The sequence below is a fragment of the Andrographis paniculata genome, unplaced genomic scaffold (genome assembly GCF_009805555.1).
Source record: "Andrographis paniculata isolate CXL003 unplaced genomic scaffold, ASM980555v1 Contig60END, whole genome shotgun sequence".
Lineage (NCBI taxonomy): Eukaryota > Viridiplantae > Streptophyta > Magnoliopsida > Lamiales > Acanthaceae > Andrographis > Andrographis paniculata.
Window position 1 is genome coordinate 5,945,755 of NW_026137596.1, and position 17,050 is coordinate 5,962,804.

Here is a 17,050-nt window from a genome sequence, read left to right on the forward strand (position 1 = left end):
CTAATTTTGATCACGATCAATTCTTTGATTTCTGACTTCCCTACGGCCACGCAACAGATTTGCCGGTTGTATTGCATTTGCCTCTGGAAATGGATTTGCACCTGTCGGCCGAGATTCGTGATTTTTCAACAGCAATTCGTTATTTTGTTCGGCCAGCAAAAGACAGGTGATCAGCTCAGAATATTTCTGGAAGCCTCTTTCGCGATACTGCTGCTGCAAAACCATGTTAGAGGCATGAAAAGTGGAGAAAGTTTTCTCCATCATATCAGATTCAGATATATTTTCGCCACAGTGGAGCAGCTGTGATGTTATTTTGAACATTGCAGAATTATATTCTTGGACTGTTTTAAAGTCCTGAAACCGTAGGCTTTGCCATTCACTTCGTGCCCTTGGCAATAATGTCAGCCTCAAGTGATCGTATCTTTCTTTCAATCTCTCCCACAATTCAAGCGGGGATTCCAGCGTGACATACTGCATTTTCAGTGCCTCATCAATGTGATGGCACAAAAAGATCATGGCCTTTGCACGATCTTGGCTCGGGGAATTTTTATCCCGGGCAATGGTATTTCCCAAGCTCATTGATGCCGGATGCATTTTAACATCGCGAGCCCATGCCATATAATTTTGGCCAGAAATGAGGAGAGGGAGAAATTCCTGTTTAGCAAGGTTAGTCATAATAAACAGATAAAATATGAAATATTACCTTGCGGAAATTAAAATATATAATCGTGCTGATAACGTGTTGTAATATTATTATAGGGATAGCCAATAGAAATATTAATTATTTCTACCGCTAACCACTGTTTTATATATTGTATATAATATATTATATAATAATATATATGAATGTAATAACTTGCATGTATATTATGATATATATATATGTATAGCATATATGTATGTATGTATGTGGATATATATATATATATATATAAAGGCGAGAGAGAGATGGAAGTGAATTGATTGTGATAAAAAGGCAATACAAATTGATTATTGCATACACATATTTATAGGCTGAAAACCCTGTACCGAAGAAAATATAAAAACATACAACATGGCTATGTACCTATATGTTTATGATACGTGTATAATATAAACTTATTTTTTGATTTTTTGTGATATTTTTTAAATTATCTTTAAAGGATTTGTTCTAACATATTTAATTTTGTTATTTTCTATTTATAAAGTTCATTAGAATGCTTCTTTAGGGTTTATATGAAAATCTTTATAGTGATTTAAGGGGAAAGGTGACAGGATTTATGCTATCAAACTTTTATTAATTAGCATAGGAGATTGTCTCAAAAATTAGAGTTGTCAAAATGGGTTGAGCCCGTCGGGTTGGCCCGCCCCGCCTTACTTTTAAGGAGGGTTGGGTTGTGATTTTTTAAGTCCGTTAAAATGCGGGTCTAAATAGGCCAATCCGCATAGGCCGCGCGTTGAGGGTGGGTTAACCCGCAGTGGGGCAGATTAGCCCGCGGGTCAAGTAAATATAATAATTAGTACTCACTCGTCTAACTAAATGTATTTTTTTACAATTTTTTACTGTCATATTAAAAAATTATAATAAAACTAATCAAATATTAATATAGAAAATATATTTTAATTTTTTATAAATTACAAACATACCATTATAAATAAGTTAAGACGAATAAAATAAAATTTATATTATCCTTAGCTTAAATAAATTATCAATATTGTCTACACATTGTTTTTCTTCTGTAACTATGTTATTCATAGAATTGTTATTTGTTTCGATTTTTCATCATTTGTTTTGTTAGTCTTTCATTTTATTATTTTATAATTTTACAAATTCATAAAATTAATTATGATTTATTTTTAAAATGAAGTATTTCTTATTATTAATTTTTTTAAATACACCAATTAATAATATTTAGAATTGAGAATTTTTATATTTGTTATTTATTTTAAAATATTTATTATTTAAATTCTACAATAAAACTATTTTTAGCTATTTTTAAATATTAATTACGAAAATATTTATAAAATTAATATTCTTTTAATATTTTTAAAAAGCCCGCGGGCTAGCCCGCTTAGCTCGCTACCCGCCGGTGGGTTGGGTTGTGCTGATAAAATTTTTATCTGCCCCATCGCGGGTTGGCCCGCAAACAACCCGCTTATTTGTGGGTTATGGTGGGTTGTGGCTCAATCCGCCCCACTAACCCGTTTTGACAGATCTACTCAAAATCAATTTTAATACAATAAAAAATATATATATAATAAATATAAAATCAATTAATTTTTTTGTCTAAAAAATTTCGAGACTATTTAATTTTATTTCGGATTTTCTGAAGCTATTTTAAATATATATTTTATTATATTGAATAGTTTCAAAAATTCCAAACCTTTTTAGTCTCGGAAAATTTCAAATATTTATTAGTCTCAAAACTTCCGAAGTTATTTTAATTAGTATCAGAATTTTCGAACCTACTTTAAATAGTCTTGAAGATTCCGAACTTCTACCGTCTTGAAAAATTTTGAACCTATTTTAATTAGTCTCGAAAAATTCTGAACTTTTATTAGTCTTGAAATTTTCAAGCCTATTATTGTAAATAGTTTCAGAATTCCGAACATATTCTAAATAGTCTTAGAAATTCTGAATTTTTACGGTCTCGGAAAGTTTCGAATTTATTTTAATTAGTCTCGAAAATTTTTGAATCTTTCTTGGTCTTAGAACTTTCGAGCCTATTTTATTTAGTCTCAGAATTTTCCGAATCTATTCTAAATAGTTTCAAAATTTCTGAACTTTTATAGTCTTGGAAAATTCCGAACTTTTATTAGTTTTGAAACATCCAAACTTATTTTAATTAGTCTCGAAACTTTTCGAATATATCAAATCATTTAACTTCACCGCTACTATAAATTAATTAACTTTAATTTTGTTTTTATGCAAATATATATTGATTTATTTATTGTGTAAAAATATAAAAATAATAATTGATTAAATTGTTACAACATAAAAATAATTAAAATAATAAATTTCATAAGTAATTAAAACAAATTTTAAATTACAAATAAAAATAAATTATAAAAAAATTAATATATTTTAATAAGATAGTTTGGTGTGTTTGTTTGGAGGCATGAATTAGATTTCCACTGTTCATTTTATTTTTTCTCCCTAAAAATATTAAATCAAATACTTCTTTTTTATTTTTTATATTATACTAAAAATCAATTTTATATTCAAAACATCACATCAACACCTATTTACGTCACATTATACAACTATTCAAATTCAAAATATTATACTATTCAAATCTCATTTCAAAATCCAAACTCCCAAACAAAACACACCCTTAAATTAAATACTCTTGATGTATTACAAAATTTAAAATATAAATATATAAAATAATAATAGTACTCCTATATTATAATTATTATATTTTTATACTATTAATAATAATAATTATTTTTATTAATATTTATATTATTAAAAAATTAAACAAATATACCCTAATTACGTAATTAAAAAAAAATTCATTCTCCCAAAATTATTTCTTCTCCTCCTCCACTCCTCCTCCATCTTCTTTTCGGCCGTTTTGGCGGCTGACCGACGGATCTTTTCTCCTTTTTCTCTGGCGACGGCGGCGACGACAGTGGCGGCTGTGACGACGGCAGCAGGCCGGCGGACCTTTATCATCCTTCTTCTCCGGCGAAGGCAACAATGACAGCGACGGCTGTGACGACGACAACGCGGCGACAACGGCGGTGGGCCGGCATATCTTCTTTTTCTTCTTCTCCGGCGACGGCGGCTGCAAAGATGACAATTCAGCGACGACGATGGCGGCGAACCGACGCTCCCTTCTCCTCCTCCTTCTTCTCTGGCTACGGCGACGGCAGCGGCAGTGAGGGTAGGCGCGGAGGCATGTCCTCTTCTTTCTTTTTCTTCTTTTATGGCGGCGAAGCATCCTCCTTCTCTGGCGGCGTCGGTGGTAGCTACAGCGGCGGGGCAGTGGAGCTGCCTCCTTCGTCTTCTTCTCCGATGGCAACGGCGGCAGCAACGACGTCTTTTCCTTCTTCTTCTCCGCCGGCGGCGGTGGCAGCTACTCCGACGAAGGTGGCAGCTACTCCGACGAAGGTGGCGGCGACAGCAAAGGCCGGAGTAAATTTTGAATTAATTTTCTTAAAAAAATATCTTAGTAACTGCCTCAGAATGTTTCGAGGCAAATATCAAAATTAATTTTTTTAAAAAAAATATTTAATAATTGTATCATAAAATTCCGATGCAATTATCAAAATTTTCACACATTTCCAGGTATTTTTGGTTCGAATTAGGTTTCAAAATTTTCGAGACTACTCAAATTAACTTCGGAAATTTCAAGACTATGCAAAATAGCCTCGGAGTTTCTGAGACTTTCAAAACAACGACAAGTTTTTAGCCTCGAATACCAATCCGAAACAAACTCCGGGGCTAATTAGAAATAGTCTTGGACTTAGTTTAAATTTCTGAACCGATTTCCGATACAAATAGAAATTTTTTGGTAGTGTTATGAAATGTGTTAGAAACCTAATTTTTCCCTAATCTAATTTATGATATTTTTTTTTGAAAAAAAGATATGTGATAATTTATAAATATTGTGATGTTTGGAATTAGTATGCCTATTTGGATGGACATAATGTCCAAATAGTTATTTTGCAAAAATAAAGTAATATTTTAATGAACTTGTTGGATTTTTAATACTACTTCTTACTTGGTTATTAAATGAAAATATTGTTAGACGAAAAAAATATTTCATTAGCAACTTTGAAAGCCCTCATTTAACTTTCGCTTATATTGCAAAATATGGTTACTTTGCCGATGCTTTTATTGATTGGTTGGTTAAATGTAGGCAAATGAGATGTTTTTGGTTGAAAGCTCTTTTTAAGATTATCTAATAGCATGTTGAGTATTATGTCAAATTGGTAATTGAAACTACTCGTCAAGTCCGATCAACTTGTCGATTTGGGATGATAAGGTATAGTCTTTCACATCCGTGTCTTGCAAACATGTAAGAGTATACTCATATTTTAGGATAACTAGCTAACCTCGAACCAGAACCCGAATGGGCTAGGTCGTGGGATCGAGATGGCGAGTTCCCTTTTTGGATGATTTCGAGGCGCCCTTCATTCACGATGGAATAGTCTTTAGACCGTCATCCGTGATGGAGGGATGAATTGCGTACAATTCCCTTTTGGTATATTATATTGGAGGACTAGAGTGTATAGCCATTTGGCGTGTACTTTGGGCTTCGATCCCTTAAGTACCTACCGTGGAGCTTTTCTTGAGGGTTGTGACCCTATATTTGCTATGTGTAGTTATGTGACGTGTTAAGCGAATTAAAAGGTTGAAAAACCGTGTCAAGCTAGCCCTAATTAAGGCATAGTGGATTTTTATTACAATTATTTGAGAATAAAAATGAGACATAAGGAAAACACTAAAAGACTTGTACGTGTGAAATTGTCTTTATATGATATGTGACATTTCATTTAAATTATCTTATTCAAATAATTTTGTTGTACTTATATGTGAATCATGACATATATTGTATTAATTTACTTTTCATTAATTGTGTTTATTCAACCGTCGTGTTGACTATTTTTTCTACAAATGTTTTGTAGGTGATGGGGCTTCCGTTATGCCTAAATGATACATCTACTTTGCATGATCCATCGGGGGAAAACTAGAATTTTTTCATCTATTAGGATGCTTTTGAAATTATTACTATTGTTTATAGAATTAAGGCATTTGAACTAATTTCCAGCTTACGCTTTATTCGAACTTTATTTATTTATATGATAAGTGGTTGCGCTTTACTTTTTAAGTTTTTATTTAATTGCATGTATTGGGTATTTTAGTCTTAACGTTGCAACGTGAGTTTCGTTGGTTGACGAACAAGCCTTCCGGTATGGCGTGGCGGTGATACTCTTGACTAGCCGGCTGGGAAATACTATGATGAGAAGCCAGTAGCTATTAGTAGCTTGCTTCCTAGGGTTAGCTGCTAGTAGCTAGGAGTGTTGAGGCGGCTACTTCTCGATATTGTGCCAATTCTAGTTTTAAACTCCCGCATACTTGTTTGAGCCGACCGAAGTGTTACAAATTATATATTAATATTAAATAACAATTATATTTATATTGTTATTTTTAATTATGATCATTTTTAATATTTTGAGTTATTTTTGTCTTTTTGATATATTGAAAATTGTGCGTCATATCGTTAATTTAGATATATTAATTATGGTATGATATACAATATACTAGTGATGTTAGAAAATATTTTGATTGATATATATTATTCGACTGTTGTTTGAATAATATTTGATCAATGTAGATACGATAAATTAACTGCATATATTTTTATTCATATTTTGAATATAATTGGAGATAGAAATTGATATGTTTTTTGTTGAAATTTTGGAGATTCTTAACGAAAAGTTACGTGGATTGATTTTGAGATTGATTGAGTAAACTAAAAAGTAAAATATAGATGATTTTCATAACTAATGCTATAACTATATAGAGATTTGGCAAAATTGCACAACTCACATGTGGTTTCAAAAAATTGCGCAAAATTAACCATACTTTTAAAATTGTGTAAACTCCTTATAGTTTCGTAAACTCTAGTCTAATCTATGCGACCACCCTTATTTAACTGTATTTGACATACATACACTAAAACTACGAATGAATTTTAAAGTATCTATTTCTAAACCCTTAAAACTACAAATATATTCATACATCTTATATTTAGCCTCAAGTAAAGTAAAAAAATAGAATCAGAGAAAAACAACTATTTTTTAGTATTTTTACTATTCCTTAAGGCTTAATATATGAAAGATGAGTATCTTTGTAATTTCAAGGGTTTAGAAATTGAGATTCTAAAACTCATTCGCAATTTGAGCGCATGCAAGTCAAATACTGTTAAATTAGGATGACCGATGGGGTTAAACACAGAGTTTATGAAACCATAAGAGAGTTTGACGCAATTTTGAAAATACGAGAAATTTGGCGCAATTTCGTGAAATTACGGATGGATTTTGTGCAGTTTTGCCTGAAGATTTTTGGAATGAGATTGAGTTTTTGGGAATTTGGAAACAATAAAAAATATTTGGGGATAAGAGAATTCAAATTAAGTGGAAAAAAAATTGGGAGAGAAGAAGACGAGAAAACTCAACACAATTTTTCAAAGAATTGTTGATTTTTATAGGGAAATATCACATGAGATTCTTTCACACGGTTTTTGAGTTTCTTGGAAAGATTAATTATTCATATTTGAAGAATTTTCATGGTAGAATTTTGGAGAACAAGTGAAGATCGATTCTAGTCTTCATTGGGGTTCTTACAAAAAGATTTTTGGGTGAAGACACAATAAACATCAAGAGAATGCGTCCTAAGTGATTCGTGTCGAGTGTTGATGACACTCAAATACTGGTGATAAGTTAGTCATAGTGCTTACGGATAGGGTTGTGTGATTGGTGTTTTGATATTTTATCGAAATCCTTTAGGATAGTTGATAAATCTTGGGTTGGTATCCCCTAGATCTAGGTCACAGTTGGACCGAATTGGGTGAACAAATAATGTGTTCCATCTATTTTTATTTTATGTTGTTTGTGTGTTATTATTTTTTTGATTGTTTGAATGATGCACAAATCACAAACTCAAGTGCGCACACTATCCTTGAGATATCTTCTGTTGAGTGCTAGATCCGCTTTTTCTATTTTTTTTTTTTCAATTGGTATACATGCTTGAAGGACAAGGTTATCCTAATGATCATCTAACAACTTGACTAAATTGACAATAAAGTTGAAGATTTTTATAAGATTTGGATAATCTCAGATACGATGATATGATCATATGGATAAAGTAATCATTATTGCACGAGATTTATTCTGGATTGAGATATACAATTAGATGAAAAAGAAAAATCTCCAAGTTTGTTGTATATTCACCTACAACCAGGCTCTTGTTGTTGGATCAAAAAACCTCAGTGCAACAAATGAAAATGACTTTCTTCTATTCTATTTTCCAATTAGTACGAATCAACATTTCGATCTAGCTTCAACTAATCATCCTGTAATCCAAAATATAGAGACTCGAGCAAGACTAAGGTAAAATCATTTTTGATAATAGAGAGATGATTCATTGAGAATTACTAGAAACTATGAAACCTTCTCAAGATACTTGTCATTACAAGTAATAATATTATAGATGATGAAATTTGAAATAAATTTGTCTTATTCTATTTTTAAATGAAAATTTCAACTTTCTTGAATAATATATAATTGTCATATCTTTGTGACAATATGATACAATATCTTGTTCCAAACTCTTATATTGAAGATTGTTAAACATAGCACAAACCATCAAAATTATTCTATATACACAATCCAATAATCACAATATTGTAGTAATTACTATAAAGAGATAATCATTGTACTCTAATGCGTATAAGAACTTTAAACATCAACTCACATAATTTAAAAATCAAATAATTGTAGGTGAAAATATTTAGAAAGACATAGCTCATATGCATATCATAAAATTTTTTGAAACTACATCGATAATTTCATCATTACACAAATTTTACATGACTAAGTTTAGAATATGAATGTTTATTGGCATATTTTTATTTTCTATTACATTGATTAATTTAAGAGCTCCAAAAGTATTTTCAATTTTGCAATTTCTATCTACTAAAAACCTATATAAAACCAATCACATTTCACACACAAAAAATATGACCAAGTTTAAACAATCAACGCAAAATAAAAAACTCACAATCAATCTGACATTATAATCAATAAATATTATGGCATTTAGTGTATAACGGTAAGTTGGAATCCTCAAATAACATATATTTTTTAAAAGAGAAATACAACCCAACACTCTGGACAATAATTTATTAAATTCTTTGACGTTAGGATAAACCATTTTTTGAGACATTTTAATTTTATTAAACACATAAAGTACATCATTCAAATATTTATTTCACTAATATACACATAGTATGAATTCAAAAAAAAAAAATATCGAAATTCAAAAGAATAGAAAAATTCTTTTGAACTCTCGAGGTATTCAACAATCCATAAACTTTTAAAGTTTATAAATTTTAATGGAAAATTGTGAAAATTTTGTATAAGATAATCTCTCAGAAGAGATTTTGATGGATTCTTAAAATTATTATTATTATTATTATTACTATTATTATTATTGTTGTTGTTGTTCTTATTGTTGTATATGTGATAAATAATATGATAATATTTATTAATATTTTTATAATTTTAATAAAAATAATAATTTAAAACTAAAATATCAAATTATTCTAATTCTTTTTAAATATATATTTTTATATTACAAATATAATTTTAAAAAATATTATTATCATAATAAATATAATTTACTGTCGTCTTTTATTTTTAATTATCGAATATAATTATCGAATACACTATATTATCATTCTGATGACGGTGAAATAAATATTTAAATATATATATTTTGTTGAACCGTTAATTTATATTTATTTATGTATTTATTTTAATATTTTTTCAAAAATCCCTAAATTATATTTTCTATTTTATTTATATACGTATTTATTTTTTTATGTAAAAAATTTATATAAATAATAATAATAACAACTAATAAAAAAAATATAAAACTAATTTGATATTGTTGATGCCGATTTTCAACGATAAAAAGTAAAACCCGAAAATAGAAATTATCTTCGAATTTGATAAAATAATATGCCTGAGATTAAGAATCCCTAGACACCGTACGATACATAAGTAAAATAAGAAAATAAATACTACAGACCGTAAAAGTAAATGGTGATCCCCAAAAGCAATTCACTGAATTTGATGTCGATTGAAGATGTTTTTTTAGGTCATGAACAGACCTATTTAAAACGTATGTCAACCGCCACAATCAGGTCGTGCTTTCATATCCGTTTGCCGGTTGTAACTTCTCACAACCGTCTTAGAACCGGTTTTCGTCCGACCGGTACACCTGCTGCTTCGTCTCCTCTTGCCCGCCTTCCACTTGTTCGATCCGCTCGTCGGTTGTAACTTCCCTTATATGCCTTCTAAGTCAGTTATCAGATCGTACACTACCAGTTATAACCGATAGAGAAACCTCATCATTTTTACAACCATTTGATAAACTGTCTTTGGTCGCATTTATATTTAGTAACTGTTTGCTCGACCCTATAACTTTGAAAACAACCTTCGCCTTTTCAGACGGATCATAAATCACCACCCGATTGAGAAATCGTCTGGACCATCCACCGGCTGAACCTACCGAATAACCCAACGATTGACCAACCGACCAATCCATATACTAACTGGTCGCTAGACCAAACGACTAATCAGTCGCCCACTCGAACGACCACCATTCAGTCCCTTCAAACAACTAAACAACCATTCGTCCAGACGATTCATCGGTCGCCAATCAAGCGGCTACCATCCAGTCCCTTCAAACGAATGAACAACAATTCGTCCAGACGATTCACCGGTCGCCCAATCAAGCGACCACCATCTAGTCCCTTCAATCGGCTAAACAATAATCCATCCAGACGATTTAATCGATCGCCCACTCGATCGACCACCATTCAGTCCCTTCAAACAGCTGAACAACCATTCGTCCAGACGATTCATCGATCGCCCAATCAAGCGACCAACTGACTGCCCTTTCAAGCGACTGAACCAACTACTGTTTGACCAAATGACCGGCCAATCGATCAGTCGATTAACAGGTCGCTTAATTAAACGACCAATTAACAGACCTTTCTTCGCCAAACCAATTAACAGACCTTTTCTCTTGTCCGACCTCCGTGTCTTCCATCTCATATTTCTTCGCCCGACCTCCTTTTGACCGACCTCCGTATCGGCCGTCTCATCTTTCTTCCCCCGACTTCCTTTTGTCCGACCTCCGTGTCTGCCCTCTCATCTTTTTTCGCCCGACCTCCTTTTGTCCGACCTCCGTGTCTGCCATCTCATCTTTCTTCGCCCGACCTCCTTTTGACCTACCTCCGTATCGGCCGTCTCATCTTTCTTTGCCCGACCCCCTTTTGTCCGACCTCCGTGTCTGCCATCTCATTCTAATCACAGCTTTCTCCCGAAAAAACCCATTTCTTAATAACACTTGGGCCGTTTGGCTTATATTCAGACCATTTAGGATCCCACCGCCATTAACAGACATATTGAACTATACACCAGTCCGAAAACGCTGCACATTGATTTTTTTCTTACTCAACAGATATATTAAATGATAATATACCACTAAAATTATAAAATTAAGAATAATAATAAAGATGTTACAATATTTCTATATTATTAATAATTATATACTATTATTTATTAATATTAAATTTTATTTTATAAAAATCTAATAATTTTAATTATAAAATATTATATGTATAAAATTTGCATTTGATATAAATTTATATAATTAATATATATTCATAAAAAAAATTATTAACAATTATACAAAATTCATATAAATTCATAAAAAATTCAATTAAATTTGTAGAAATCTATCTAAATCAATTACTAAATTTAATCAAACTCAGCATAGACTCTGCGAATTTTCTAAATCCACGTAAATTTATAAATTTTTTAAGATCTAAAAAAATTCATTAAAATTCTAATTAAATCCACCCCTGAATCTCAAATCAATCCCTGAATCTCAAATGAATATTAAGGAGAGATTTTTAATCGAATTATCAGAATAGAAAATATATACTATCTTATAAATTAAATAAATAAATTTGAAACCCAATCAACTCTCGTGTGCCCACAAAACCACGCAACGCAAGCTATCCTAATTCCTATCACCTTATTATATGTCTTCGGGACGCGCGTTTAATTATTATTGTTAATATTATTATTATTATTAATGTTTTGGGTTAACAGACAGACAGTCTCCCTAGCCTGCCTGCACTTTATTTGCTAAGCACAATCAAAATACAAACGCTAGCCTACTCCGATCGATCTCCAGTCCTCCTCCTACTCGCTCATCCATGTCGAAACAATTCAATGTACCGCCGGTGGTTTTCCCGAATTCCACCGATGACCGGCGGCGACGCCTTCCCACTGCTCCCTTCCAACCCCCGAACTCCTCGACTCCCGGTCTCCCCTTCCTTTCCTTCGACGTCAACTCCGCTGCGGCATCCACCTCCTACTCCCCGGCTCCGCAGTTCCCCTCCACCATCGTCGGTATCGGAGGAGGCGCAACCGGATTCGAGGACGAGCCCCCGCTCCTAGAAGAGCTGGGGATAAACACCAAGCAAATCTACCAGAAAACCCTCTCGGTTCTCAATCCTTTCAGAATCAAGCACCACCTGCACGAGGACGCCGATCTCTTCGGTCCGTTCCTCTTCCTCATGGCGTTCGGGCTGTTTCAGCTCCTTGCCGGGAAAATACACTTCGGAATCATCCTGGGCTGGGTGACGATGTCGTCGATGTTCCTGTACGTCGTTTTCAATATGCTCGCAGGGAGAAGCGGAAATCTGGATCTGTACAAGTGTCTTAGCCTAATCGGCTACTGTATGCTGCCAATCGTGATACTGTCGGCGATCTCTCTGTTCATGCCTCAGGGAGGTTTGGCGGTCATGGTGTTGACCGGAGCGTTCGTTATCTGGTCGACACGCGTCTGCACGCGATTGGTAGTCGAGTTGGCTAGCTGTGGGGATGAGCATAGGGGATTGATCGCCTACGCTTGCTTCTTGATTTATATGCTCTTTTCACTGCTTGTGATTTTCTAGGTCTGGGTCGTGTCTATGCCTGCTATTGGGATTATTTCTATGTGCAAATGTTAAATATATTCACAATTTTTGTTACTAGTTGTGCTCATTGGTCTTGAAATCCATGGATTTATCAATCAATTCAATCTGCCTACTGGTTATGGTTATGGAGACATGGGTTTGTTTTATGTTGATCGATTGTGATTTGTTCTGGACTGGATAGGATAGGAGGAAGAAAGTAGTTTTCGGGTTTTGAGGGGAATAGTTAATCGAATTGTTTTCTCTTCTTTTTGCTGGTTTAAGGATGCAAATTACTTACCTGTTAGATGCAATTGTCTAACTCCTCCTTCATTAGGAATATTGAGAACAATTCCTTGTGGTTTAGGGATGCAAATTGTTTCTCTGTTAACTTGTATTTAATTGTCGAATTCCTTCTTCATTGGGAATATTGAGAACAATGTGTTGTTTTCCTTGTGGTAAACTGCATTCCTAGTCCCACTAAGAAATTGTCATTTTTTGTTCTTCTATTTTAGTCTGGTTTGTATTTGGTTTCAGGATCTAGCAAATTAAATACAAAGCTTGTCATAACAATATGCTTTGCTTTTAATGTTCAAACCATTAGACTTGCATTGTTTCTTGCAAATAGACTTGTTGAATTGATGTTTTTAATTGTAGGACTAAAGTTGATATTGAAACTGTAATAGTTGTTTACTTTTCCTTCCATCTTCTTGATAATTCAATTCTGAAGCTTAATATTGCACTATATATGTGCCGATTTCTCTGTTTAGGAGGCAAATTTTATGTGTAAAAAATAACGAAAATTGTATTTATATTAGTTTGTCAAAGTGAGTTGTGGTGGAATTCTTGATTTTGATTGAACATGCTCTTATTATACATACATTCGTTCATTCTAAACATCTGATATGTGTCCGACTTGATTGTTATAACGGTGAATTAACAAGTCATTGGCAAAATATTTACTGCTTCGTTTATTTTCTTTCTTAACATAGGGATCAGAAGCGAAGCAAATCAATTTGGCATCTTGGGTAAGCAAATAGGAGTTGTTATAAAAAGAGTTTAAGTTGTATTTTCTTGTGTGTATTGATTATGGATACTTGTAAACATGCAGTAGTAAGTAGTCGCCTAGCCTTTACTTTACAGATAATGTATTTATTTGGAGAAAATTGCAAAATATATCCCACACGTATATCTCATTATCATTTTTGTCTTGCATTTATTTCGTTGGCAAAATATATCGTTTGCAAAAGTTGTTATTTCTATCCTCTGGCCGCGTGTGGTGTGAATGTCAAGCGCGGACAAAGCACATAAATAACGATTTTTGTAAACATGTGAGATATATTTTGCCAATGAGGTAAATACAAGATAAAAATGATAATATGGTTGTTGATGTATTTTTTCAACAAACAAAAAAGTAAAATTCAAAGATATGGAAAATATCTTTAAACTTGATTAATTAGTGTCTGAGATTAGAAATCTCTAAACACTGTATGGTACATAAAGAAATTAACTAAAAAATAAAATGTTGAAAATTTAAAGTGGTGATCTCTAAATCTGTCTTTGCTTTGTTGAAGTTGATTGAAGATGATTGTAGAAGAAAAATCTAAATCCTTAAATATTCTTTGAAAAGACGCTTTGGAACCGTCGCTAGCAACCGCCGTCAACCGCCCAAAAGAAACGTTTTGAAACGTCCCCTGGTCAGTTACAACAACCGTCTTGTCAACTGCATAACCCAACCGACTAATCCAGCGACTAACTGGTCACTAGACCAAAAGACTCATTGACCGCCCCCACCAAGCGACCAAACTACTGTTCACTTAAGTGGGCAATTAATTACCAGACCTTACTTCGCCCGACTTCCGTAGCAGCCGACTTTACTTGGTCCGATCACGTACCAACCGACTTGCTTGTCCGACCTGCTGACCATCAGACCTGAGGACCACCCGACCTGAAGACCTTTCGACTTGAGGACCTCCCGACCTGAGGACCTTCCGACCTGCGGACCTCCCGACCTGAGAACCTTCCGACCTGCGGACTTTCCGTCCTGACCAACCGACCGAGGACCTCCCGACCTGACCAACCGACCGAGGACCTCCCGACTTGACCAACCGACCGAGGACAGCCGACCTGACCACAAATTTTTTCCTTTTTCACCCGACTTCGAGTCTAACTTCCTTTAAGATTCTGCTATCCTTATTTTTATTTATTTATTATTATTTTTTGTACGTAACAACTAGCCTCCTCCTCAAGACTCCTAAGCATCACTCCCAATGATGTTTTAGGAGTTTGCAGGACGTCATCCGAAGCGAAGTCAGCCTCAAATTCGGCCTCCATCTTTCGAGGCTACGTTGGACCCGACCTCCATTCATCGTAGACTGGCGGGGGCCTGCACGTAGGTCGACCTTGCACTATCATGTCTTCAACTCCTTCTTCCTGACCAAAGTTGCGATCATTTTTTTTAAAAAGTGATTCTAACCTTCCTGCCTTGGATGCTAAACTAGCCAGATTTCGAACATCGTGGGCTGTCAAAGCCTCCCGAAGGTTGGTGTGCATTTTCTTGACCACCAAAGTGGTCATGTCGCTTTCTTCAATGATTGTCGGGCAACGTCCCTTCATTAATCGCATCCGTTCTATGAACTGGGAGGCGGTCTCCTCCGGCATCTGCTCGATCTCCCAAAGGCTGTGAGTGAGACTGTTGGAAGAGCAACAAAGAACCTTGCATGAAAGGCCGCTTCCAAACCTTCCCAGGTTTGTATTTGTCCAGGTGGCAGATCGACAAACCACGAAAAAACAGTTTTGGTAAGAGACAACCCAAATAGTTGCAGTTTATAAAAAGGGTTGTTACCGATCTCTCATAACCGTGCTGTGAACCGACCAACATGCTCTATGGTGGAGGATCCGTCTTCTCCTGAGAAAACATGAAAGTTTGGCGGTCGATAATTCCTCGGGAGAGGATAATCGTTGATGATCCTTTTCGGAAATGGCCTCTGATACACCGGTCGGTTCACCGTTTGCGGATTCATTCCGAACTGTACCCGCAAGACTCGAGCGATGTCCTCTGGATCTACCCTGGGTGGAACAAAATCTTCACTAGAGAAGGCTGGCTCGTCTGGGATGGGATTATGAATTTGATCTCCCAATCCTTCTTCTCTAGGGACAGTTGGCTCAGTTGGGATGGAATTATGAGCCTGTTCCCCCAACCTCTCATTCAGCTGGGTATTATCAACTCTCGGTCCTAAAGGAACAATATCTGGGAACGTTAGAGGAGTCTTCCCCATATCTGTTCGGTTGAAAGTTGTGGCGCTTGGAAGTGTGTTGTCCACATATTATGGCCCTGCAAAATTCGCTTGCATTCTTGATGGTGACACCCCTGGCGGCGTCTGGGTGGGTTGAAGAGTAACCCTTGACAATGCTTGATCTAACATTTTTGCATAAAATTTTGTTGCTCGTGCAACATGATGTCCTGTTGCTCGCGCAATATGTTCTGCATCGCTGAAGTATGTTGATTGTTCAATTGTTGAATATACGACAACCAATCGATAGGTGGTTGAGGGATCTCCCCTGGATTTGGCATGACTGGTGGTGAAACATTTTCCCCCACCGGCGCTGATGATGATTGAGGTTGTGTGCCTGTTATATTGATCATTTTGACGATTCGGCCGGACCTCAGTCGTATGAAATTCTCTGGTAATGTAGGATCAGCAATCTTGCCTTTCTCCCACTGTGGTCGCCAATTTGTTGATGTATTTTTTCAACAAACAAAAAAGTAAAATTCAAAGATATGGAAAATATCTTTAAACTTGATTAATTAGTGCCTGAGATTAGAAATCTCTAAACACTGTACGGTACATAAAGAAATTAACTGAAAAATAAAATGCTGGAAATTTAAAGTGATGATCCCCAAATCTGAATTTGCTTTGTTGAAGTTGATTGAAGATGATTGTAGAAGAAAAATCTAAATCCTTAAATATTCCTTGAAAAGACGCTTTGGAACCGTCGCCAACAACCGCCGTCAACCGCCCAAAAGAAACGTTTTGAAACGTCGTCTGGTCAGTTACAGCAACCGTCTTGTCAACTGCATAACCCAATCGACTAATCCAGCGACTAACTGGTCGCTAGACCAAAAGACTCATTGACCGCCCCCACCAAGCGACCAAACTACTGTTCACTTAAGTGGGCAATCAATTACCAGACCTTACTTCGCCCGACCTCCGTAGCAGCCAACTTTACTTGGTCCGACCACGTACCAACCGACTTGCTTATCCGACCTGCTGACCATCAGACCTGAGGACCACCCGACC

General features: G+C 34.9%; 2 protein-coding genes across 2 annotated transcripts; one reads left to right on the top strand and one right to left on the bottom strand.

The window, feature by feature from the left end:
• LOC127259542 (uncharacterized) lies at positions 1-675 on the bottom strand. Its single transcript, XM_051286920.1, has one exon. It carries the CDS (start codon positions 673-675, stop codon positions 1-3), a length of 675 nt encoding a protein of 224 aa, XP_051142877.1.
• An 11,200-nt stretch (positions 676-11,875) lies between these two features.
• On the top strand, positions 11,876-13,927 carry LOC127259248 (uncharacterized). The gene is made up of 2 exons (XM_051286443.1): positions 11,876-12,752; positions 13,742-13,927. The coding sequence occupies exon 1, from the start codon at positions 12,009-12,011 to the stop codon at positions 12,750-12,752; it is 744 nt and encodes a 247-aa protein (XP_051142400.1). The 5' UTR covers positions 11,876-12,008; the 3' UTR covers positions 13,742-13,927.
• The last annotated feature ends 3,123 nt before the right edge of the window (positions 13,928-17,050 follow it).